Here is a 26,463-nt window from a genome sequence, read left to right as displayed (position 1 = left end):
CTAAGTAGTGCCCTATATAGGGAATAGGGCCCTGGTCTATAGTAGTGCACAATAGGGAATAGGGCCCTTGGTAGTACTATATAGGGAATAGACATCCTGGTCTATAGGTGGTACTATATAGAATAGGGGCCCTGGTCTATAGTAGTGCACTATAGGGAATAGGGCCCTGGTCTATAGTGGTGCACTTATAGGGAATAGGGCCCTGGTCTATAGTAGTGAACTATATAGGGAATAGGGCCCTGGTCTATAGTAGTGCACTATATAGGGAATAGGGCCTGGTCTATAGTAGTGCATATAGGGAATAGGGCCCTGGTCTATAGTAGTGCACTATATAGGGAATAGGGCCCTGGTTCAAGTAGTGCACTATATAGGGAATAGGGCCCTGGTCTAATAGTAGTGCACTATAGGGAATAGGGCTCTGGTCTATAGTAGTGTACTATATAGGGAATAGGGCTCTGGTCTATAGTAGTACTATATAGGGAATAGGGCTCCTGGTCTAAGTAGTGTACTATATAGGGAATAGGGGGCCCTGGTCTATAGTAGTGCACTATATAGGGAATAGGGCCCTGGTCTATAGTAGTGTACTATATAGGGAATAGACCCTGGTCTAAAGTAGTGCACTATATAGGGAATAGGGCTCTGGTCTATATAGTGTCACTATATAGGGAATAGGGCCCTGGTCTAAAGTAGTGCACTATATAGGAATAGGGCCCTGGTCTATAGTAGTGCACTATATAGGGAATAAGACCCTGGTCCCTGGTCTAAAGTAGTGCACTATATAGGGAATAGGGCCCTGGTCTAAAGTAGTGCACTATATAGGGAATAGGGCCCTGGTCTATAGTAGTGCACTATATAGGGAATAGGGCCCTGGTCTAGTAGTGTACTATATAGGGAATAGGGCCCTGGTCTATAGTAGTGTACTATATAGGGAATAAGGCCCTGGTCTAAAGTAGTGTACTATGTAGGGAGTAGGGTCCCATGTAGGAGTCCCCCAGGTAGTGTTCCCTAAGGCCCTCTGATTTGATGCTGTTTAACGAGGTGAGCGTCCATCAGACCAGATGGAGACCAGTTCCCTGTTTACAGCAAACTGACAGACATTTACTGAGACCAATCACAGCTCCCCTGCCAGGGATGGAACCTGCAGAGAGGAACACAAGTAACACACACACACACACACACACACACACACACACACACACACACACACACACACACACACACACACACACACACACACACACACACACACACACACACACACACACACACACACACACACACACACACACACACACACACACACACACACAGAGGAAGGCAGCTGCAGTGAGGGGAGGTTCAAGGCTGGACCAGCCCTCTCCTCTTCAATCCCCCTCTGCCTTCTTCTCTGTTAAACAGCCACCACTAACATTGAGTGGCTGCTGCCAACACACTGTCATTGACACTGACCCAACTCCAGCCACTTTAATAATGGGAATTGATGGGAAATGATGTAAATATATCACTAGCCACTTTAAACAATGCTACCTTACATTATTCATCTCATATGCATACGTATATACTGTACTCTACATCATCGACTGCATCCTTATGTAATACATGTATCACTAGCCACTTTAACTATGCCACTTTGTTTACTTTGTCTACACACTCATCTCATATGTATATACTGTACTCGATACCATCTACTGTATGCTGCTCTGTACCATCACTCATTCATATATCCTTATGTACATGTTCCTTATCCCCTTACACTGTGTATAAGACAGTAGTTTTGGAATTGTTAGTTAGATTACTTGTTGGTTATCACTGCATTGTCGGAACTAGAAGCACAAGCATTTCGCTACACTCGCATTAACATCTGCTAACCATGTGTATGTGACAAATAAATTTGATTTTTTCTTCCTGAGGAAACAGTCCCCCTCTGCCTTCTTCTTCTCTTCCTGACATTCTTCTGTCTGACCTGGGGGTCCCAGGAAACAGTCCTGCTCTCTTCTTCTCTTCCTGACAGTCTTCTGTCTGACCTGGAGGACCCAGGAAACAGTCCTGCTCTCTTCTTCTCTTCCTGACAGTCTTCTGTCTGACCTGGAGGACCCAGGAAACAGTCCTGCTCTCTTCTTCTCTTCCTGACAGTCTTCTGTCTGACCTGGAGGACCCAGGAAACAGTCCTGCTCTCTTCTTCTCTTCCTGCCAGTCTTCTGTCTGACCTGGAGGACCCAGGAAACAGTCCTGCTCTCTTCTTCTCTTCCTGACAGTCTTCTGTCTGCCCTGGAGGACTCAGGAAACAGTCCTGCCCTCAGTCTCTCTTCTTCTCTTCCTGACAGTCTTCTGTCTGCCCTGGAGGACCCAGGAAACAGTCCTGCTCTCTTCTTCTCTTCCTAACAGTCTTCTGTCTGACCTGGAGGACCCAGGAAACAGTCCTGCTCTCCGTCTCTCTTCTTCCTTCTCTTGTGTGAAAGAGTCAATGACAGGAGGTTGGAGAAGTAACAGCTACCAGTTGGAGAGAGAGATGGGGGAGGAGAGAGAGAGAGGGGGAGTGAGAGAGAGAGAGGGGGAGAGGGGGAGGGAGAGAGGGGGAGAGAGAGAGGGGAGAGGGGGAGTGAGAGAGAGGGAGGGGGAGTGAGAGAGAGGGAGGGGGAGGAGAGAGAGAGAGGGGGGGGGAGAGAGAGAGAGAGAGAGAGGGGAGGGGGAGGGAGAGAGAGAGGGGGAGTGATGGGGGGGGGGAGAGAGTCAGTCCTCGGCTGGGTTAATGAACCACTGACAGTCCTCTGGTGGGTTAATGAACCACTGACAGTCCTCTGGTTAATGAACCACTGACAGTCCTCTGGTTAAAGAACCACTGACAGTCCTCTGGTTAATGAACCACTGACAGTCCTCTGGTTAATGAACCACTGACAGTCCTCTGGTTAAAGAACCACTGACAGTCCTCTGGTTAATGAACCACTGACAGTCCTCTGGTGGGTTAATGAACCACTGACAGTCCTCTGGTTAAAGAACCACTGACAGTCCTCTGGTTAATGAACCACTGACAGTCCTCTGGTTAATGAACCACTGACAGTCCTCTGGTTAATGAACCACTGACAGTCCTCTGGTTAATGAACCACTGACAGTCCTCTGGTGGGTTAATGAACCACTGACAGTCCTCTGGTTAATGAACCACTGACAGTCCTCTGGTTAATGAACCACTGACAGTCCTCTGGTTAATGAACCACTGACAGTCCTCTGGTGGGTTAATGAACCACTGACAGTCCTCTGGTTAATGAACCACTGACAGTCCTCTGGTGGGTTAATGAACCACTGACAGTCCTCTGGTGGGTTAATGAACCACTGACAGTCCTCTGGTTAAAGAACCACTGACAGTCCTCTGGTTAATGAACCACTGACAGTCCTCTGGTTAATGAACCACTGACAGTCCTCTGGTTAATGAACCACTGACAGTCCTCTGGTTAATGAACCACTGACAGTCCTCTGGTTAATGAACCACTGACAGTCCTCTGGTTAATGAACCACTGACAGTCCTCTGGTTAATGAACCACTGACAGTCTTCTGGTTAATGAACCACTAACAGTCCTCTGGTGGGTTAATGAACCACTGACAGTCCTAAAGAACCACTGACTGGTTAATGAACCACTGACAGTCCTCTGGGTTAATGAACCACTGACAGTCCTCTGGTTAATGAACCACTGACAGTCCTCTGGTGGGTTAATGAACCACTGACAGTCCTCTGGTTAATGAACCACTGACAGTCCTCTGGTTAATGAACCACTGACAGTCCTCTGGTTAATGAACCACTGACAGTCCTCTGGTGGGTTAATGAACCACTGACAGTCCTCTGGTGGGTTAATGAACCACTGACAGTCCTCTGGTGGGTTAATGAACCACTGACAGTCATCTGGTGGGTTAATGAACCACTGACAGTCCTCTGGTGGGTTAATGAACCAACAGTCCTCTGGTGGGTTAATGAACCACTGACAGTCCTCTCTGGTTAATGAACCACTGACAGTCCTCGGCTGGGTTAATGAACCACTGACAGTCCTCTGGTTAAAGAACCACTGACAGTCCTCGGCTGGGTTAATGAACCACTGACAGTCCTCGGCTGGGTTAATGAACCACTGACAGTCCTCTGGTTAATGAACCACTGACAGTCCTCGGCTGGGTTAATGAACCACTGACAGTCCTCGGCTGGGTTAATGAACCACTGACAGTGGGTTAATGAACCACTGACAGTCCTCTGGTTAATGAACCACTGACAGTCCTCTGGTTAATGAACCACTGACAGTCCTCGGCTGGGTTAATGAACCACTGACAGTCCTCTGGTTAATGAACCACTGACAGTCCTCTGGTTAATGAACCACTGACAGTCCTCGGCTGGGTTAATGAACCACTGACAGTCCTCTGGTTAATGAACCACTGACAGTCCTCGGCTGGGTTAATGAACCACTGACAGTCCTCTGGTTAAAGAACCACTGACAGTCCTCGGCTGGGTTAAAAGCACCGCTTTGTGTTTGATGGAAAGGAAGGGTGTTCCTAATCAAACACTTGCGTGAGAAGTGAAGGAACGTCACTCCTGGACAAGGCCTTCTTTTGATGTCCCAGCGAACATGACGGAAGGACCACCATCTTTCTTTCATTAATCCAGATTTCCGTGTGCTGCCTTTTCCCTCTCTCAGCACACGATGAGCTTAAAGAGGCTACCTTTGAAGGCTACAAGTTAAACGTGTTGATAAGTAGGGGGTAAGAGTTGGCTGGACTTCCAGATGTTTCTATAGGAGCTGTGTAAAGAGTCAGAGAGGTGGTATCTTCTGGCTGGACTTCCAGATGATTCTATAGGAGCTGTGTAAAGAGTCAGAGAGGTGGTATCTTCTGGCTGGACTTCCAGATGATTCTATAGTAGCTGTGTGTAAAGAGTCAGAGAGGTGGTATCTTCTGGCTGGACTTCCAGATGATATAATAATAATATAATAATATATGCCATTTAGCAGACGCTTTTATCCAAAGCGACTTACAGTCATGTGTGCATACATTCTACGTATGGGTGGTCCCGGGAATCGAACCCACTACCCTGGCGTTACAAGCGCCATGCTCTACCAACTGAGCTACAGATTCTATAGGAGCTGTGTGTAAAGAGTCAGAGAGGTGGTATCTTCTGGCTGGACTTCCAGATGATTCTATAGGAGCTGGGTGTAAAGAGTCAGAGAGGTGGTATCTTCTGGCTGGACTTCCAGATGATTCTATAGGTGCTGGGTGTAAAGAGTCAGAGAGGTGGTATCTTCTGGCTGGACTTCCAGATGATTCTATAGGAGCTGCGTGTAAAGAGTCAGAGGGCTGGTACCATCTAGCTGTCCTGGCCCGGTTGATGATACCATTGAGCTGGCCTGGCCCGGTTGGTGGTGCATTGAGCTGGGCTGGCCCATTTAGTGGTGCCATTGAGCTGGGCTGGCCCGGTTGGTGGTGCCATTGAGCTGGCCTGGCCCAGTTGGTGGTACCATTGAGCTGGGCTGGCCCGGTTGATGATACCATTGAGCTGGCCTGGCCCAGTTGGTGGTACCATTGAGCTGGGCTGGCCCGGTTGGTGGTGCCATTGAGCTGGGCTGGCCCATTTAGTGGTGCCATTGAGCTGGGCTGGCCCGGTTGGTGGTGACATTGAGCTGCCCGGTTGGCGGTACCATTGAGCTGGCCTGGCCCAGTTGGTGGTGACATTGAGCTGCCCGGTTGGCGGTACCATTGAGCTGGCCTGGCCCGGTTGGTGGTGACATTGAGCTGCCCGGTTGGTGGTACCATTGAGCTGCCCGGTTGTTGGTACCAATGAGCTGGGCTGGCCCAGTTTGGTGGTACCATTGAGCTGGCCTGGCCCAGTTGGTGGTACCATTGAGCTGGGCTGGCCTGGTTGATGATACCATTGAGCTGGGCTGGCCCATTTAGTGGTGCCATTGAGCTGGGCTGGCCCGGTTGGTGGTGCCATTGAGCTGCCCGGTTGGTGGTACCATTGAGCTGGGCTGGCCCGGTTTGTGGTGCCTTTGAGCTGCCCGGTTGGTGGTACCATTGAGCTGGGCTGGCCCGGTTGGTAACTCTGTCTTCAGTTAATATTTTGTATTACGGTAACTCTGTCTTCTATTAATATTTAGTATTACGGTAACTCTGTCTCCTGTTAATATTTAGTATTACGGTAACTCTGTCTCCTGTTAATATTTTGTATTACGGTAACTCTGTCTTCTATTAATATTTAGTATTACGGTAACTCTGTCTCCTATTAATATTTAGTATTACGGTAACTCTGTCTTCTGTTAATATTTAGTATTACGGTAACTGTCTTCTGTCTCTCTTCTGTTAATATTTTGAATTACGGTAACTCTGTCTCCTGTTAATATTTAGTATTACGGTAACACTGTCTTCTGTTAATATTTTAGTATTACGGTAACTCTGTCTTCTGTTAATATTTTGTATTACGGTAACTCTGTCTTCTATTAATATTTAGTATTATGGTAACTCTGTCTTCTATTAATATTTAGTATTACGGTAACTCTGTCTTCTGTTAATATTTATTACTGTAACTCTGTCTTCTGTCTGTCTTCTGTTAATATTTTGTATTACGGTAACTCTGTCTCCTGTTAATATTTTGTATTACAGTAACTCTGTCTTCTGTTAATATTTAGTATTACGGTAACTCTGTCTTCTATTAATATTTAGTATTACGGTAACTCTGTCTTCTGTTAATATTTAGTATTACTGTAACTCTGTCTTCTAGTAATATTTAGTATTACGGTAACTCTGTCTTCTATTAATATTTAGTATTACAGTAACTCTGTCTCCTGTCTCTCTTCTGTTAATATTTAGTATTACGGTAACTCTGTTTCTGTTAATATTTTGTATTACGGTAACTGTCTCCTGTCTCTCTCCTGTTAATATTTTGTTTTACGGTAACTCTGTTTCCTGTTAATATTTTGTATTACGGTAACTCTGTTTCCTGTTAATATTTAGTATTACGGTAACTCTGTCTCCTGTTAATATTTAGTATTACGGTAACTCTGTCTCCTGTTAATATTTAGTATTACGGTAACTCTGTCTCCTGTTAATATTTAGTATTACGGTAACTCTGTCTTCTGTTAATATTTAGTATTACGGTAACTCTCTGTCTCTTCTGTTAATATTTTGTATTACGGTAACTCTGTCTCCTGTTAATATTTAGTATTACGGTAACTCTGTCTTCTGTTAATATTTAGTATTACGGTAACTCTGTCTTCTGTTAATATTTTGAATTACGGTAACTCTGTCTTCTGTTAATATTTAGTATTACGGTAACTCTGTCTCCTGTTAATATTTAGTATTATGGTAACTCTGTCTGTTAATATTCTGTCTGTCTTCTGTTAATATTTAGAATTATGGTAACTGTCTCCTATTAATATTTAGTATTACGGTAACACTGTCTTCTGTTAATATTTAGTATTATGGTAACTCTGTCTTCTGTTAATATTTTGTATTACGGTAACTCTGTCTTCTATTAATATTTAGAATTATGGTAACTCTGTCTCCTATTAATATTTAGTATTACGGTAACTCTGTCTTCTGTCTCTCTTCTGTTAATATTTTGAATTACGGTAACTCTGTCTCCTGTTAATATTTAGTATTACAGTAACTCTGTCTCCTGTTAATATTTAGTATTACGGTAACTCTGTCTTCTATTAATATTTAGTATTACGGTAACTCTGTCTTCTGTTAATATTTAGTATTACGGTAACTCTGTCTTCTATTAATATTTAGTATTACGGTAACTCTGTCTCCAGTCTCTCTTCTGTTAATATTTAGTATTACGGTAACTGTTAATATTTTGTTTTTGTCTGTCTCCTGTCTCTCTCCTGTTAATATTTTGTTTTTTACGGTAACTCTGTTTCCTGTTAATATTTTGTTTTACGGTAACTCTGTTTCCTGTTAATATTTAGTATTACGGTAACTCTGTCTCCTGTTAATATTTAGTATTACGGTAACTCTGTCTCCTGTTAATATTTAGTATTACGGTAACTCTGTCTCCTGTTAATATTTAGTTTTACGGTAACTCTGTCTTCTGCGCCCAGCGGAGCTGAACGTGGAGCTGTCCCGGCCCCTGAAGGTGAACCCTACGCTGGTGAAACTGGAGCAGACCAAAGCCTACCTGAGGAGGGTCCTACCTCATCACTACTGGGAGTCTCCCAAACCCCCTCCACCCCCCTCATTCCTCCCCAGTAGGACCTCGTCCTCCTCTCCCCCTCGTCCCGACCCCTCCCACCTCAGCTCCCTAAGGTCCCTGGCACCCTTCCACAAGGTGTCCCTCCGCACCGCCCAGATCGTGGTTGTCATGGAGACCGAGTCGCACCCTGCCCGGCCCAGCCTGTCCTGGTCGGTGTCGGCTATGAAGGGTATCATGAACATGAAGACTGGGCCCAAGCTAGACGGTAAGAGCTTTAAACATGTATCTTCCTGTTGACTTTTTACAGTTGAAAAATGCAGCTCCCCTCTCATCACCCCTCTCTCATCACCCCTCTCTCATCACCCTCTCTCATCACCCCTCTCTCATCACCCCTCTCTCATCATCCTCTCACACTTCATCCCTCTCACACTTCATCCCTCTCACACTTCATCCCTCTCTCTTCTCCTCCCTCGCACTTCATCCCTCTCTCATCCCCCCTCTCACACTTCATCCCTCTCTCATCACCCACCACTTCATCCCTCTCACACTTCATCCCTCTCTCTTCTCCTCCCTCGCACTTCATCCCTCTCTCATCACCTCCTCTCACACTTCATCTCCCTCTCTCATCACCCCTCACACTTCATCCCTCTCTCATCACCCCCTCTCATCACCCCTCTCTCATCACCCCTCTCTCATCACCCCTCTCTCATCACCCCTCTCACACTTCACCCCTCTCTCATCACCCCTCTCTCATCACCCCTCTCTCACTTCACCCCTCTCTCATCACCCCCTCTCTCATCACCCCTCTCTCATCACCCCTCTCCTCATCACCCCTCTCTCATCACCCCTCTCTCATCACCCATCACCCACTTCACCCCTCTCATCACCCCTCTCTCATCACCCCTCTCTCATCACACTTCACCCCTCTCTCTTCACCCCTCTCATCACCCCTCTCTCATCACCCTCTCACACTTCCCTCTCATCACCATCCTCTCACTTCACCCCTCTCTCATCACCCCTCCCTTCACCCCTCTCTCATCACCCTCTCACACTTCACCCCTCTCTCATCACCCCTCTCTCATCACCCTCTCACACTTCACCCCCTCATCCCCTCTCACACTTCACCCTCTCTCATCACCCCCTCACACTTCACCTCTCTCACCCTCTCTCATCACCCCTCTCTCTCACCCTCTCATCACCCCTCTCTCATCACCCCTCTCTCATCACCCCTCTCTCATCACCCCTCTCTCATCACCCCTCTCTCATCACCCCTCTCTCATCACCCCTCTCACACCCCTCTCTCATCACCCTCTCTCACCCTCTCCCACATCACCCCTCTCTCATCACCCCTCTCACATCACCCCTCTCACACTTCATCCCCTCTCTTCTCCTCCCTCTCTTCTCTCCCCTCTCTTCTCTCCCTCTCTTCTCCCCCTTGGTTAGGAGAGATATCACACCTTAGTGACATTAACCAGCTGGTTAGGAGAGATATCACACCTTAGTGACATTAACCAGCTGGTTAGGAGAGATATCACACCTTAGTGACATTAACCAGCTGGTTAGGAGAGATATCACACCTTAGTGAAGGGAACATTAACCAGCTGGTTGGAGAGATATCACACCTTAGTGACATTAACCAGCTGGTTAGGAGATATCACACTTTAGTGACATTAACCAGCTGGTTAGGAGAGATATCACACCTTAGTGACATTAACCAGCTGGTTAGGAGAGATATCACACCTTAGTGAAGGGAACATTAACCAGCTGGTTAGGAGAGATATCACACCTTAGTGACATTAACCAGCTGGTTGGAGAGATATCACACTTTAGTGACATTAACCAGCTGGTTAGGAGAGATATCACACCTTAGTGAAGGGAACATTAACCAGCTGGTTAGGAGAGATATCACACCTTAGTGACATTAACCAGCTGGTTAGGAGAGATATCACACCTTAGTGACATTAACCAGCTGGTTAGGAGAGATATCACACCTTAGTGACATTAACCAGCTGGTTAGGAGAGATATCACACTTTAGTGACATTAACCAGCTGGTTAGGAGAGATATCACCTTAGTGACATTAACCAGCTGGTTAGGAGAGATATCACACCTTAGTGACATTAACCAGCTGGTTAGAGAGATATCACACTTTAGTGACATTAACCAGCTGGTTAGGAGAGATATCACACCTTAGTGACATTAACCAGCTGGTTAGGAGAGATATCACACCTTAGTGACATTAACCAGCTGGTTAGGAGAGATATCACACCTTAGTGACATTAACTAGCTGGTTAGGAGAGATATCACACCTTAGTGACATTAACCAGCTGGTTAGGAGAGATATCACACCTTAGTGACATTAACCAGCTGGTTAGGAGAGATATCACACCTTAGTGACATTAACCAGCTGGTTAGGAGAGATATCACACCTTAGTGAAGGGAACATTAACCAGCTGGTTAGGAGAGATATCACACTTTAGTGACATTAACCAGCTGGTTAGGAGAGATATCACACCTTAGTGGACATTAACCAGCTGGTTAGGAGAGATATCACACCTAGTGACATTAACCAGCTGGTTAGGAGAGATATCACACCTTAGTGAAGGGAACATTAACCAGCTGGTTAGGAGAGATATCACACTTAGTGACATTAACCAGCTGGTTAGAGAGATATCACACTTTAGTGAAGGGAACATTAACCAGCTGGTTAGAGAGATATCACACCTAGTGACATTAACCAGCTGGTTAGGAGAGATATCACACTTTGTCTGTCTGTCTTAGTACCTTGCTGAGGGCCCCAAAGATCTCATCAAGCCTGTCTGTCTGTCTCCTAGTGCCTTGGTGAGGCCCCCTTAAAGATCTCATCAAGCCTGTCTGTCTGACTCCTAGTACCTTGGTGAGGGCCCTGACCTTAAAGATCTCATCAAGCCTGTCTGTCTGTCTCCTAGTGCCTTGTCTGAGGGCCCTTAAAGATCTCATCAAGCCTGTCTGTCTGTCTCTAGTGCCTTGCTGAGGGCCCTTAAGATCTCATCAAGCCACACAAGAGGTCTCCTAGTGCCTTGCTGAGGGATTTAAAGATCTCACCAAGCCTGTCTGTCTGACTCCTATACCTTGCTGAGGCCCTTAAAGATCTCATCAAGCCTGTCTGTCTGTCTTTGTACCTTGCTGAGGGCCCTTAAAGATCTCATCAAGCCTGTCTGTCTGTCTCCTAGTGCCTTGCTGAGGGCCCTGACCTTAAAGATCTCATCAAGCCTGTCTGTCTGTCTGTCTCTAGTACCTTGCTGAGGCCCTTAAAGATCTCACCAAGCCTGTCTGTCTGACTCCTAGTGCCTTGCTGTCTGTGGCTATAATCCTTCTCAACATATTTCTCTGGCTGACAGCGATACTACCAAACCACACAAGAGGTTAAAATACTCCCAATGAAAGATAGGTCCAAGCCCCTGTCATGTGACCTGGGTGAGGCGTAGCTGGGAAGTTAAAGGTCTCTGTGTTTTGTTTCGCCACAACAAAGTCCTCCTAATAGAACACAGGAAACGGACCATGATGCATCACTGTTGTGTTCTCCGAGCCGTAACCACAACGTTACCATGGGAGGAATGACCTGTTCCTGGCCAGGCAAGATATTTGCTGTTTCCCAAATGGCACCTTCTTCACTACGTAGTGCACTACTCCATAGGGCTCTGGTCTAAAGTAGTGCCCTACTCCATAGGGCTCTGGTCTAAAGTAGTGCCCTACCCCATAGGGCTCTGGTCTAAAGTAGTGCCCTACCCCATAGGGCTCTGGTCTAAAGTAGTGCCCTACTCCATAGGGCTCTGGTCTAAAGTAGTGCCCTACCCCATAGGGCTCTGGTCTAAAGTAGTGCCCTACCCCATAGGGCTCTGGTCTAAAGTAGTGCCCTACCCCATAGGGCTCTGGTCTAAAGTAGTGCACTACCCCATAGGGCTCTGGTCTAAAGTAATGCCCTACCCCATAGGGCTCTGGTCTAAAGTAGTGCACTTTATAGGGAATAGGGTGATATTTTGGACCCTAGTTCCTGTGTCCTCCAATACTGAGACCAGAGGGCTGAACCTCTCTTAATAGTTAGGATAATGTTCTCAGACCAGTCCTGACCGGACCTCTCTGACCAAACCTCTCTGATTAACCTCTCTGACTAAACCTCTCTGACCGGACCTCTCTGACTAAACCTCTCTGACTAAACCTCTCTGACTAAACCTCTCTGACTAAACCTCTCTGACTAAACCTCTCTGACTAAACCTCTCTGACTAAACCTCTCTGACTAAACCTCTCTGACTAAACCTCTCTGACTAAACCTCTCTGACTAAACCTCTCTGACTAAACCTCTCTGACTAAACCTCTCTGACTAAACCTCTCTGACTAAACTCTCTGACTAAACCTCTCTGACTAAACCTCTCTGACTAAACCTCTCTGACTAAACCTCTCTGACTAAACCTCTCTGACTAAACCTCTCTGACTAAACCTCTCTGACTAAACCTCTCTGACTAAACCTCTCTGACTAAACCTCTCTGACTAAACCTCTCTGACTAAACCTCTCTGACTAAACCTCTCTGACTAAACCTCTCTGACTAAACCTCTCTGACTAAACCTCTCTGACTAAACCTCTCTGAATAAACCTCTCTGACTAAACCTCTCTGACTAAACCTCTCTGACTAAACCTCTCTGACTAAACCTCTCTGTTTCTGCTGTTTGTATTGTTTCTTCAGCACCATGTGGTGTTTTGATGTTTCCAGAAGGTTTGTCAGGGTTTCCTCCCTAAGCTGTGTTGAGACAAGAAGCCAGAGCAGCAAGTCTCTCAGATCCCCTTTCCGTTTCACGTAAACCACCGGCCGCCAAGAACAACGGCTGGTGTCGTGTACATCAAGAAGACCTGTCCCGTTATGGTCGGTACCAGAACCAGAGAGTTCTGTTACTGTTACAACACACTGACACGGTATGGTCGGTACCAGAACCAGAGGGTTCTGTTACAACACACTGTCCCGTTATGGTCGGTACCAGAACCAGAGGGTTCTGTTACAACACACTGTCCCGTTATGGTCGGTACCAGAACCAGAGAGTTCTGTTACTGTTACAACACACTGACACGGTATGGTCAGTACCAGAACCAGAGGGTTCTGTTACTGTTACAACACACTGACACGGTATGGTCGGTACCAGAACCAGAGAGTTCTGTTACTGTTACAACACACTGACACGGTATGGTCAGTACCAGAACCAGAGAGTTCTGTTACTGTTACAACACACTGACACGGTATGGTGGTACCAGAACCAGAGAGTTCTGTTACAACACACTGACACGTTATGGTCGGTACCAGAACCAGAGAGTTCTGTTACTGTTACAACACACTGACACGGTATGGTCAGTACCAGAACCAGAGGGTTCTGTTACAACACACTGACACGGTATGGTCAGTACCAGAACCAGAGGTTCTGTTCTGTTACAACACACTGACACGGTATGGTCGGTACCAGAACCAGAGAGTTCTGTTCTGTTACAACACACTGACACGGTATGGTCAGTACCAGAACCAGAGGGTTCTGTTACTGTTACAACACACTGACACGGTATGGTCGGTACCAGAACCAGAGGGTTCTGTTACAACACACTGTCCCGTTATGGTCGGTACCAGAACCAGAGAGTTCTGTTACTGTTACAACACACTGACACGGTATGGTCGGTACCAGAACCAGAGAGTTCTGTTACTGTTACAACACACTGACACGGTATGGTCGGTACCAGAACCAGAGGGTTCTGTTACTGTTACAACACACTGACACGGTATGGTCGGTACCAGAACCAGAGAGTTCTGTTACTGTTACAACACACTGACACGGTATGGTCGGTACCAGAACCAGAGGGTTCTGTTACAACACACTGACACGGTATGGTCGGTACCAGAACCAGAGAGTTCTGTTCTGTTACAACACACTGACACGGTATGGTCGGTACCAGAACCAGAGGGTTCTGTTACAACACACTGACACGGTATGGTCGGTACCAGAACCAGAGGGTTCTGTTACTGTTACAACACACTGACACGGTATGGTCGGTACCAGAACCAGAGAGTTCTGTTACAACACACTGACACGGTATGGTCGGTACCAGAACCAGAGCAGAGAGTTCTTTACAACACACTGACACGGGATGGATGGAGGGACCAGGGAAGGGAGGGAGAGTTCTGTTACAACACAGGGGAGGGAGGGAGGGATGGTCGGTACCAGAACCAGAGAGGTTCTGTTACTGTTACAACACACTGACACGGAGAGGGAGAGAAGGAGGGACCAGAACCAGAGAGTTCTGTTACAACACACTGACACGGTATGGTCGGTACCAGAACCAGAGAGTTCTGTTACTGGGACAACACACTGACATGGTATGGATCGGGAGGGAGGAAGGGAGGGAGAGTTCTGTTACTGTTACAACACACTGACACGGAGATGGAGGGAGGTACCAGAACCAGAGAGTTGGAGGGAGGGAGGGAACACACTGACACGGGAGGGAGGGAGGAGACAGAACCAGAGCAGAGACTAGATTTTATCAAGGGAGGGAGAGGGAGGGATGGGAGGGAGGGAGGGAGGGAGGGAGGGAGGAGGGAGGGAGGGAGGGAGAGAGGGGACAGAGTTTCTCTGGGCCAATAATAGGACATGGGTAGAAAGGCAGTTTCTCTGGAGGAGGGGTTAGAGGGAGGGAACGGGGGAGGACAGAGGACAGAGTTTCTCTAGGGGAGGACAGAGTTTCTCTAGGGGGGACAGAGTTTCTCTGGGGGAGGACAGAGTTTCTCTGGGGGTGAGGACAGAGTTTCTCTGGGGGGAGGACAGAGTTTCTCTGGGGGGGGACAGAGTTTCTCTGGGGGGTGAGGACAGAGTTTCTCTGGGGAGGAGGACAGAGTTTCTATGGGGGGTGGGACAGAGTTTCTCTGGGGGAGGAGGACAGAGTTTCTCTGGGGGGAGGACAGAGTTTCTCTGGGGGGAGGACAGAGTTTCTCTGGGGGGAGGACAGAGTTTCTCTGGGGGGAGGACAGAGTTTCTCTGGGGGGAGGACAGAGTTTCTATGGGGGTGGGACAGAGTTTCTCTGGGGGGGAAGAGTTTCTCTGGGGGGAGGACATCTGGGCTTTTAAACCCATCTGCTTCACAGATGTTCTATAGGGTTACTTCAGATAAAATGATTGTCAAATATTTTAATTAAAACCTCAACAATTTGCACTTGTTTACTCAAATCTACATAACTCCGCAGTGAGAACATTTTTGACGCTGTGGCCCGCGCTGATTTTCAACAGCTTTTCAGCTTTCATCCATTTTTGATGTGTTGCCTTTTATAAACACTCAGCCGTTTCAAAACACTCAGCGTGGAAAACAATGGAAAAACGACGAGAGGGGGGAGAGAGAGAGAGAGGGAGAGAGAGAGGGGGTGGGGAGAGGGAGAGAGAGAGAGAGAGGGATGGAGGAGGGGAGGGTGAGAGAGGGAGAGAGGGAGAGGGAGAGTAAGTAAGGGGGGGGAGGGAAGGGGACAGAGAGTTGTGTTTTCTATGAAAGCTAATCCCTGGTTGGAGGAGGATGACAGCTCTTTAGCTGTGGGGTTCTGACATCTCGCCTGAGAAGAGATTTATCACTAAGTGATTCTGTTGTTGACTATAAACACCATGTCCTCTTGGTGCAGAGCCTCATGTTCACTAGTCAGGCTGATGGTCATGGAGACCCACTGAGATGTTTCCTCTAGTCTGACCCAGGCTGATGGTCATGGAGACCCACTGAGATGTTTTCCTCCTAGTCTGAGTCTGACCCAGGCTGATGGTCATGGAGACCCACTGAGATGTTTCCTCCTAGTCTGACCCAGGCTGATGGTTGGAGACCCACTGAGACGTAGATGTTCCTCGTAGTCTCTAGATGTTCCTCGTAGTCTCTAGATGTTTCTCGTGGTCTCTAGATGTCTCTAGATGTTTCTCGTGGTCTCTAGATGTCTCTAGATGTTTCTCGCTGTCTCTAGATGTTTCTCGTCGTCTCTAGATGTTTCTCGTGGTCTCTAGATGTTTCTCGTGGTCTCTAGATGTTTCTCGCTGTCTCTAGATGTTTCTCGTCGTCTCTAGATGTTTCTCATCGTCTCTAGATGTTTCTAATCGTCTCTAGATGTTTCTCGTCGTCTCTAGATGTTTCTCGTGGTCTCTAGATGTTTCTCGCTGTCTCTAGATGTTTATCGTGGTCTCCAGATGTTTCTCATTGTCTCTAGATGTTTCTAATCGTCTCTAGATGTTTCTAATCGTCTCTAGAAGTATCTCATCATCTCTAGATGTTTCTCGTCGTCTCTAGATGTTTCTCATTGTTTCTAGATGTTTCTCATCATCTCTAGATGTTTCCTGTCTGTCTGTCCTATACCACAGCAAGGTGTGTGTGAATAGCCAGGACAGTCTGTTGTCTCATGGTCCTGGGGTGTCTGTTGTCTCATAGCCAGGACAGTCTGTTGTCTCATGGTCCTGGGTGGCAGGACATTATATCACCAGTCTGTTGTCTCATGGTCCTGGGTAGCAGGACATTATATCATTATATCCCTGCTATCACCAGTCTGTTGTCTCATGGTCTGGGTAGCAGGACATTATATCACCAGTCTGTTGTCTCTGGTCCTAGCAGGACATTATATCACCAGTCTGTTATCTCTGTATTCTAGAGAGACATTGACACACACAGTCCCTGCCTCCCCTCACACACAGTCCCTGCCTCTCTCTCTCACACACACAGTCCCTGCCTCCCCCTACCTCTCTCTCTCACACACAGTCCCTGCCTCCCCTACCTCTCTCTCACACACACAGTCCCTGCCTCCCCTACCTCTCTCTCTCTCACACACACAGTCCCTGCCTCCCCCTACCTCTCTCTCTCACACACACAGTCCCTGCCTCCCCCTACCTCTCTCTCTCTCTCACACACACAGTCCCTGCCTCCCCTACCTCTCTCTCACACACACAGTCCCTGCCTCCCCCTACCTCTCTCTCTCTCACACACAGTCCCTGCCTCCCCTACCTCTCTCTCTCACACACAGTCCCTGCCTCCCCCTACCTCTCTCTCTCACACACACAGTCCCTGCCTCCCCCTACCTCTCTCTCTCACACACAGTCCCTGCCTCCCCCTACCTCTCTCTCTCACACACACAGTCCCTGCCTCCCCCTACTCTCTCTCTCTCTCACACACACAGTCCCTGCCTCCCCCTACCTCTCTCTCTCACACACACAGTCCCTGCCTCCCCCTACCTCTCTCTCTCACACACACAGTCCCTGCCTCCCCTACCTCTCTCTCTCACACACAGTCCCTGCCTCCCCCTACCTCTCTCTCTCACACACACAGTCCCTGCCTCCCCTACCTCTCTCTCTCTCACACACAGTCCCTGCCTCCCCCTACCTCTCTCTCTCTCACACAGTCCCTGCCTCCCCCTACCTCTCTCTCTCTCACACAGTCCCTGCCTCCCCCTACCTCTCTCTCTCTCACACAGTCCCTGCCTCCCCCTACCTCTCTCTCTCTCACACACAGTCCCTGCCTCCCCCTACCTCTCTCTCTCTCACCTCCCCCTACCTCTCTCTCTCAACCCCCCTCTGCCTTCAGTAACATGTTGAAGTCTTGGCTCAGCTCTTCAGGATCCATTTCATTTCGTTTGGCCCGTGCCTCCCAGTGAGATAGTTTTCCAAACTGAAAACACATGAAGTGGATAGAGACACAGAGCTGCAGAGCCACCGTAAATCCCCTGGCAACAACAGCTGGTCTTTAGTGGTCCTGAGACATAACAGATGGGGTGTTGGGTGTTTCTGCTCTGATGGCCCTGATGGTCTCAGTCTAATGGCTGTAACATAATGGGACTGACTGTCCTGATGGTCTCAGTCTAATGGCTGTAACATAATGGGACTGATGGCTCTGATGGTCTCAGTCTAATGGCTGTAACATAATGGGACTGATGGCTCTGATGGTCTCAGTCTAATGGCTGTAACATAATGGGACTGACTGTCCTGATGGTCTCAGTCTAATGGCTGTAACATAATGGGACTGACTGTCCTGATGGTCTCAGTCTAATGGCTGTAACATAATGGGACTGACTGTCCTGATGGTCTCAGTCTAATGGCTGTAACATAATGGGACTGATGTCCTGATGGTCTCCAGTCTAATGGCTGTAACATAATGGGACTGACTGTCCTGATGGTCTCAGTCTAATGGCTGTAACATAATGGGACTGACTGCTCTGATGGTCTCAGTCTAATGGCTGTAACATAATGGGACTGACTGTCCTGATGGTCTCAGTCTAATGGTTGTAACATAATGGGACTGACTGTCCTGATGGTCTCAGTCTAATGGCTGTAACATAATGGGACTGACTGTCCTGATGGTCTCAGTCTAATGGCTGTAACATAATGGGACTGATGGCTCTGATGGTCTCAGTCTAATGGCTGTAACATAATGGGACTGATGGCTCTGATGGTCTCAGTCTAATGGCTGTAACATAATGGGACTGACTGATGGTCTCAGTCTAATGGCTGTAACATAATGGGACTGATGGCTCTGATGGTCTCAGTCTAATGGCTGTAACATAATGGGACTGATGGCTCTGATGGTCTCAGTCTAATGGCTGTAACATAATGGGACTGATGGCTCTGATGGTCTCAGTCTAATGGCTGTAACATAATGGGACTGACTGTCCTGATGGTCTCAGTCTAATGGCTGTAACATAATGGGACTGATGGCTCTGATGGTCTCAGTCTAATGGCTGTAACATAATGGGACTGATGGCTCTGATGGTCTCAGTCTAATGGCTGTAACATAATGGGACTGACTGTCCTGATGGTCTCAGTCTAATGGCTGTAACATAATGGGACTGATGGCTCTGATGGTCTCAGTCTAATGGCTGTAACATAATGGGACTGATGGCTCTGATGGTCTCAGTCTAATGGCTGTAACATAATGGGACTGACTGTCCTGATGGTCTCAGTCTAATGGCTGTAACATAATGGGACTGACTGTCCTGATGGTCTCAGTCTAATGGCTGTAACATAATGGGACTGACTGTCCTGATGGTCTCAGTCTAATGGCTGTAACATAATGGGACTGATGGCTCTGATGGTCTCAGTCTAATGGCTGTAACATAATGGGACTGACTGTCCTGATGGTCTCAGTCTAATGGCTGTAACATAATGGGACTGACTGTCCTGATGGTCTCAGTCTAATGGCTGTAACATAATGGGACTGACTGTCCTGATGGTCTCAGTCTAATGGCTGTAACATAATGGGACTGATGGCTCTGATGGTCTCAGTCTAATGGCTGTAACATAATGGGACTGACTGTCCTGATGGTCTCAGTCTAATGGCTGTAACATAATGGGACTGACTGTCCTGATGGTCTCAGTCTAATGGCTGTAACATAATGGGACTGATGGCTCTGATGGTCTCAGTCTAATGGCTGTAACATAATGGGACTGATGGGACTGCTCTGATGGTCTCAGTCTAATGGCTGTAACATAATGGGACTGATGGCTCTGATGGTCTCAGTCTAATGGCTGTAACATAATGGGACTGATGGCTCTGATGGTCTCAGTCTAATGGCTGTAACATAATGGGACTGATGGCTCTGATGGTCTCAGTCTAATGGCTGTAACATAATGGGACTGATGGCTCTGATGGTCTCAGTCTAATGGCTGTAACATAATGGGACTGATGGCTCTGATGGTCTCAGTCTAATGGCTGTAACATAATGGGACTGACTGTCCTGATGGTCTCAGTCTAATGGCTGTAACATAATGGGACTGATGGCTCTGATGGTCTCAGTCTAATGGCTGTAACATAATGGGACTGACTGTCCTGATGGTCTCAGTCTAATGGCTGTAACATAATGGGACTGACTGGCTCTGATGGTCTCAGTCTAATGGCTGTAACATAATGGGACTGACTGTCCTGATGGTCTCAGTCTAATGGCTGTAACATAATGGGACTGATGGCTCTGATGGTCTCAGTCTAATGGCTGTAACATAATGGGACTGATGGCTCTGATGGTCTCAGTCTAATGGCTGTAACATAATGGGACTGACTGTCCTGATGGTCTCAGTCTAATGGCTGTAACATAATGGGACTGATGGCCCTGATGGTCTCAGTCTAATGGCTGTAACATAATGGGACTGATGGCTCTGATGGTCTCAGTCTAATGGCTGTAACATAATGGGACTGATGGCTCTGATGGTCTCAGTCTAATGGCTGTAACATAATGGGACTGATGGCTCTGATGGTCTCAGTCTAATGGCTGTAACATAATGGGACTGATGGCTCTGATGGTCTCAGTCTAATGGCTGTAACATAATGGGACTGACTGTCCTGATGGTCTCAGTCTAATGGCTGTAACATAATGGGACTGACTGTCCTGATGGTCTCAGTCTAATGGCTGTAACATAATGGGACTGACTGTCCTGATGGTCTCAGTCTAATGGCTGTAACATAATGGGACTGACTGTCCTGATGGTCTCAGTCTAATGGCTGTAACATAATGGGACTGATGGCTCTGATGGTCTCAGTCTAATGGCTGTAACATAATGGGACTGACTGTCCTGATGGTCTCAGTCTAATGGCTGTAACATAATGGGACTGATGGCTCTGATGGTCTCAGTCTAATGGCTGTAACATAATGGGACTGATGGCTCTGATGGTCTCAGTCTAATGGCTGTAACATAATGGGACTGACTGTCCTGATGGTCTCAGTCTAATGGCTGTAACATAATGGGACTGATGGCTCTGATGGTCTCAGTCTAATGGCTGTAACATAATGGGACTGACTGGCCTGATGGTCTCAGTCTAATGGCTGTAACATAATGGGACTGATGGCTCTGATGGTCTCAGTCTAATGGCTGTAACATAATGGGACTGACTGTCCTGATGGTCTCAGTCTAATGGCTGTAACATAATGGGACTGATGGCTCTGATGGTCTCAGTCTAATGGCTGTAACATAATGGGACTGATGGCTCTGATGGTCTCAGTCTAATGGCTGTAACATAATGGGACTGATGGCTCTGATGGTCTCAGTCTAATGGCTGTAACATAATGGGACTGACTGTCCTGATGGTCTCAGTCTAATGGCTGTAACATAATGGGACTGATGGCTCTGATGGTCTCAGTCTAATGGCTGTAACATAATGGGACTGATGGCTCTGATGGTCTCAGTCTAATGGCTGTAACATAATGGGACTGACTGTCCTGATGGTCTCAGTCTAATGGCTGTAACATAATGGGACTGACTGTCCTGATGGTCTCAGTCTAATGGCTGTAACATAATGGGACTGATGGCTCTGATGGTCTCAGTCTAATGGCTGTAACATAATGGGACTGATGGCTCTGATGGTCTCAGTCTAATGGCTGTAACATAATGGGACTGATGGCTCTGATGGTCTCAGTCTAATGGCTGTAACATAATGGGACTGATGGCCCTGATGGTCTCAGTCTAATGGCTGTAACATAATGGGACTGATGGCTCTGATGGTCTCAGTCTAATGGCTGTAACATAATGGGACTGAACATAATGGGACTGATGGCTCTGATGGTCTCAGTCTAATGGCTGTAACATAATGGGACTGATGGCTCTGATGGTCTCAGTCTAATGGCTGTAACATAATGGGACTGACTGTCCTGATGGTCTCAGTCTAATGGCTGTAACATAATGGGACTGACTGTCCTGATGGTCTCAGTCTAATGGCTGTAACATGATGGGACTGACTGTCCTGATGGTCTCAGTCTAATGGCTTTAACATAATGGGACTGATGGCTCTGATGGTCTCAGTCTAATGGCTGTAACATAATGGGACTGACTGTCCTGATGGTCTCAGTCTAATGGCTGTAACATAATGGGACTGACTGTCCTGATGGTCTCAGTCTAATGGCTGTAACATAATGGGACTGACTGCCCTGTGTGTCTCCGTACCCTCCAGAGACCTATGGCTTTAACATAATGGGACTGACTGGCCCTGTGTGTCTCCATACAGAAGGACACAGGACAAGTGTTGTACAGAAGGACACAGGACAAGTGTTGTACAGAAGGACACAGGACAAGTGTTGTACAGAAGGACACATGACAGGTGTAGTCAAGACGATAGAGCTGCAGTAGACCCAGACTCTGTAGTCAGGACGACAGAGCTGCAGTAGACCCAGACTCTGTAGTCAAGACGACAGAGCTGCAGTAGACCCAGACTCTGTAGTCAAGACGACAGAGCTGCAGTAGACCCAGACTCTGTAGTCAAGACGACAGAGCTGCAGTAGATCCAGACTCTGTAGTCAAGACGACAGAGCTGCAGTAGACCAGACTCTGTAGTCAAGACGACAGAGCTGCAGTAGACCAGACTCTGTAGTCAAGACGACAGAGCTGCAGTAGACCAGACTCTGTAGTCAAGACGACAGAGCTGCAGTAGACCAGACTCTGTAGTCAAGACGACAGAGCTGCAGTAGGCCCAGACTCTGTAGTCAAGACGACAGAGCTGCAGTAGACCCAGACTCTGTAGTCAAGACGACAGAGCTGCAGTAGACCAGACTCTGTAGTCTCGACAGAGCTGCAGTAGATCCAGACTCTGTAGTCAAGACGACAGAGCTGCAGTAGACCAGACTCTGTAGTCAAGACGACAGAGCTGCAGTAGACCAGACTCTGTAGTCAAGACGACAGAGCTGCAGTAGACCCAGACTCTGTTGTCAGGACGACAGAGATGCAGTAGATCCAGACTCTGTAGTCAAGACGACAGAGCTGCAGTAGACCAGACTCCGTTGTCAGGACGACAGAGCTGCAGTAGACCCGGACTCTGTAGTCAGGACGACAGAGCTGCAGTAGACCCAGACTCTGTAGTCAAGACGACAGAGCTGCAGTAGACCAGACTCTGTAGTCAAGACGACAGAGCTGCAGTAGACCCAGACTCTGTAGTCAAGACGACAGAGCTGCAGTAGACCCAGACTCTGTAGTCAGGACGACAGAGCTGCAGTAGACCCAGACTCTGTAGTCAGGACGACAGAGCTGCAGTAGACCCAGACTCTGTTGTCAGGACGACAGAGATGCAGTAGACCAGACTGTAGTCAAGACGACAGAGCTGCAGTAGACCAGACTCTGTTGTCAGGACGACAGAGCTGCAGTAGACCCGGACTCTGTAGTCAGGACGACAGAGCTGCAGTAGACCCAGACTCTGTTGTCAGGACGACAGAGCTGCAGTAGACCAGACTGTAGTCAAGACGACAGAGCTGCAGTAGACCAGACTCTGTTGTCAGGACGACAGAGCTGCAGTAGACCAGACTCTGTTGTCAGGACGACAGAGCTGCAGTAGACCCAGACTCTGTAGTCAAGACGACAGAGATGCAGTAGACCCAGACTCTGTAGTCAAGACGACAGAGATGCAGTAGATCCAGACTCTGTAGTCAAGACGACAGAGATGCAGTAGATCCAGACTCTGTAGTCAGGACGACAGAGCTGCGGTAAACCAGACTCTGTAGTCAAGACGACAGAGCTGCAGTAGATCCAGACTCTGTAGTCAAGACGACAGAGCTGCAGTAGACCAGACTCTGTGTGTGTGTGTGTGTGTGTGTGTGTGTGTGTGTGTGTGTGTGTGTGTGTGTGTGTGTGTGTGTGTGTGTGTGTGTGTGTGTGTGTGTGTGTGTGTGTGTGTGTGTGTGTGTGTGTGTGTGTGTGGTGTGGGTGTGTGGATGGTAACTGGGAATGGGAATGGGATGGTCCTTGCTGTCCGTTCGTCTCAGGCGTCCAACGGTCGACCATAAATATGAGTGTGGTTCTCCTCTGCTCTCTCCCTGACCACATGATAATAGGCTGGGTGGCAGAATACAGGCTGAGCTCACACACACAGAGAGAGGGAGAGAGAGGAGGAGAGGAGGAGGAGGGAGGGAGGGAGAGGAGAGGACTTTAAACTTCCTAATTAGTGAGAATATTAATATTGTCATTGTGGTTGCAGCTGTGTTTTACCTCATCATGCCGTGGTGCTTTCTGTTCCGCCCTGATCTGGTCATCTGGGCTGTAGTTGATGCACCATGGTAGAAGAGGAGTCTTCTGGCCAGTTGGGATGAGGCTCTCTCTGTTTTAATAGGATGATGATAGCCACAGTTAGTCAGTTCACTGCTGCTCTGAGAGATGAGGTCTACCTGGGAGTTCCCCAGCCTAGTGCTGCTCTGAGAGAGGAGGTCTACCTGGGAGTTCCCCAGCCTAGTGCTGCTCTGAGAGAGGAGGCCTACCTGGGAGTTCCCCAGCCTAGTGCTGCTCTGAGAGAGGAGGTCTACCTGGGAGTTCCCCAGCCTAGTGCTGCTCTGAGAGAGGAGGCCTACCTGGGGGTTCCCCAGCCCAGTGCTGCTCTGAGAGAGGAGGTCTACCTGGGAGTTCCCCAGCCTAGTGCTGCTCTGAGAGAGGAGGCCTACCTGGGGGTTCCCCAGCCCAGTGCTGCTCTGAGAGAGGAGGTCTACCTGGGAGTTCCCCAGCCTAGTGCTGCTCTGAGAGAGGAGGCCTACCTGGGGGTTCCCCAGCCTAGTGCTGCTCTGAGAGAGGAGGCCTACCTGGGGGTTCCCCAGCCTAGTGCTGCTCTGAGAGAGGAGGCCTACCTGGGGGTTCCCCAGCCTAGTGCTGCTCTGAGAGAGGTCTACCTGGGGGTTCCCCAGCCTAGTGCTGCTCTGAGAGAGGAGGCCTGCCTGGGGGTTCCCCAGCCTAGTGCTGCTCTGAGAGAGGAGGCCTACCTGGGAGTTCCCCAGCCTAGTGCTGCTCTGAGAGAGGAGGCCTACCTGGGGGTTCCCCAGCCTAGTGCTGCTCTGAGAGAGGAGGCCTACCTGGGAGTTCCCCAGCCTAGTGCTGCTCTGAGAGAGGAGGCCTACCTGGGGGTTCCCCAGCCTAGTGCTGCTCTGAGAGAGGAGGTCTACCTGGGGGTTCCCCAGCCTAGTGCTGCTCTGAGAGAGGAGGCCTACCTGGGGGTTCCCCAGCCTAGTGCTGCTCTGAGAGAGGAGGCCTACCTGGGGGTTCCCCAGCCTAGTGCTGCTCTGAGAGAGGAGGCCTACCTGGGGGTTCCCCAGCCTAGTGCTGCTCTGAGAGAGGAGGTCTACCTGGGGGTTCCCCAGCCTAGTGCTGCTCTGAGAGAGGAGGCCTGCCTGGGGGTTCCCCAGTCTAGTGCTGCTCTGAGAGAGGAGTCCTGCCTGGGAGTTCCCCAGCCTAGTGCTGCTCTGAGAGAGACGAGGTCTACCTGGGGGTTCCCCAGCCTAGTGCTGCTCTGAGAGAGACGAGGTCTACCTGGGGGTTCCCCAGCCTAGTGCTGCTCTGAGAGAGATGAGGCCTGCCTGGGGGTTCCCCAGCCTAGTGCTGCTCTGAGAGAGGAGGTCTACCTGGGAGTTCCCCAGCCTAGTGCTGCTCTGAGAGAGGAGGTCTACCTGGGAGTTCCCCAGCCTAGTGCTGCTCTGAGAGAGATGAGGCCTGCCTGGGAGTTCCCCAGCCTAGTGCTGCTCTGAGAGAGAGGAGGCCTGCCTGGGAGTTCCCCAGCCTAGTGCTGCTCTGAGAGAGAGGAGGCCTGCCTGGGAGTTCCCCAGCCTAGTGCTGCTCTGAGAGAGATGAGGCCTGCCTGGGGGTTCCCCAGCCTAGTGCTGCTCTGAGAGAGATGAGGCCTGCCTGGGAGTTCCCCAGCCTAGTGCTGCTCTGAGAGAGAGGAGGCCTGCCTGGGAGTTCCCCAGCCTAGTGCTGCTCTGAGAGAGATGAGGCCTGCCTGGGGGTTCCCCAGCCTAGTGCTGCTCTGAGAGAGGAGGCCTACCTGGGGGTTCCCCAGTCTAGTGCTGCTCTGAGAGAGGAGGTCTACCTGGGAGTTCCCCAGCCTAGTGCTGCTCTGAGAGAGACGAGGTCTACCTGGGGGTTCCCCAGCCTAGTGCTGCTCTGAGAGAGATGAGGCCTGCCTGGGGGTTCCCCAGCCTAGTGCTGCTCTGAGAGAGGAGGTCTACCTGGGAGTTCCCCAGCCTAGTGCTGCTCTGAGAGAGATGAGGCCTGCCTGGGAGTTCCCCAGCCTAGTGCTGCTCTGAGAGAGATGAGGCCTGCCTGGGAGTTCCCCAGCCTAGTGCTGCTCTGAGAGAGGTCTACCTGGGGGTTCCCCAGCCTAGTTGGTTCTCTGGGTTCCCCGGCAGGCGGATTTAAAGTGCTGCTCTGAGAGAGAGGAGGCCTGCCTGGGAGTTCCCCAGCCTAGTGCTGCTCTGAGAGAGATGAGGCCTGCCTGGGAGTTCCCCAGCCTAGTGCTGCTCTGAGAGAGATGAGGCCTGCCTGGGAGTTCCCCAGCCTAGTGCT

General features: G+C 48.9%; 1 protein-coding gene across 1 annotated transcript in view; it reads left to right on the top strand.

The window, feature by feature from the left end:
* Positions 1 to 1,131: 1,131 nt before the first annotated feature.
* Positions 1,132 to 26,463, top strand: part of LOC124017623 (vacuolar protein sorting-associated protein 13B-like) — a 193,998-nt gene continuing 168,666 nt past the window's right edge. Inside the window, 2 exon segments of the mRNA XM_046332876.1 lie at positions 1,132 to 1,156; positions 8,070 to 8,426. Of these exon segments, the coding sequence (XP_046188832.1) occupies positions 1,132 to 1,156; positions 8,070 to 8,426 (382 nt within the window).

Source organism: Oncorhynchus gorbuscha, unplaced genomic scaffold (assembly GCF_021184085.1).
Source record: "Oncorhynchus gorbuscha isolate QuinsamMale2020 ecotype Even-year unplaced genomic scaffold, OgorEven_v1.0 Un_scaffold_295, whole genome shotgun sequence".
In the NCBI taxonomy this organism is placed as follows: domain Eukaryota; kingdom Metazoa; phylum Chordata; class Actinopteri; order Salmoniformes; family Salmonidae; genus Oncorhynchus; species Oncorhynchus gorbuscha.
The sequence above is the reverse complement of the archived record's forward strand: the minus strand, read 5'-3'. Positions and strand labels throughout refer to the sequence as shown.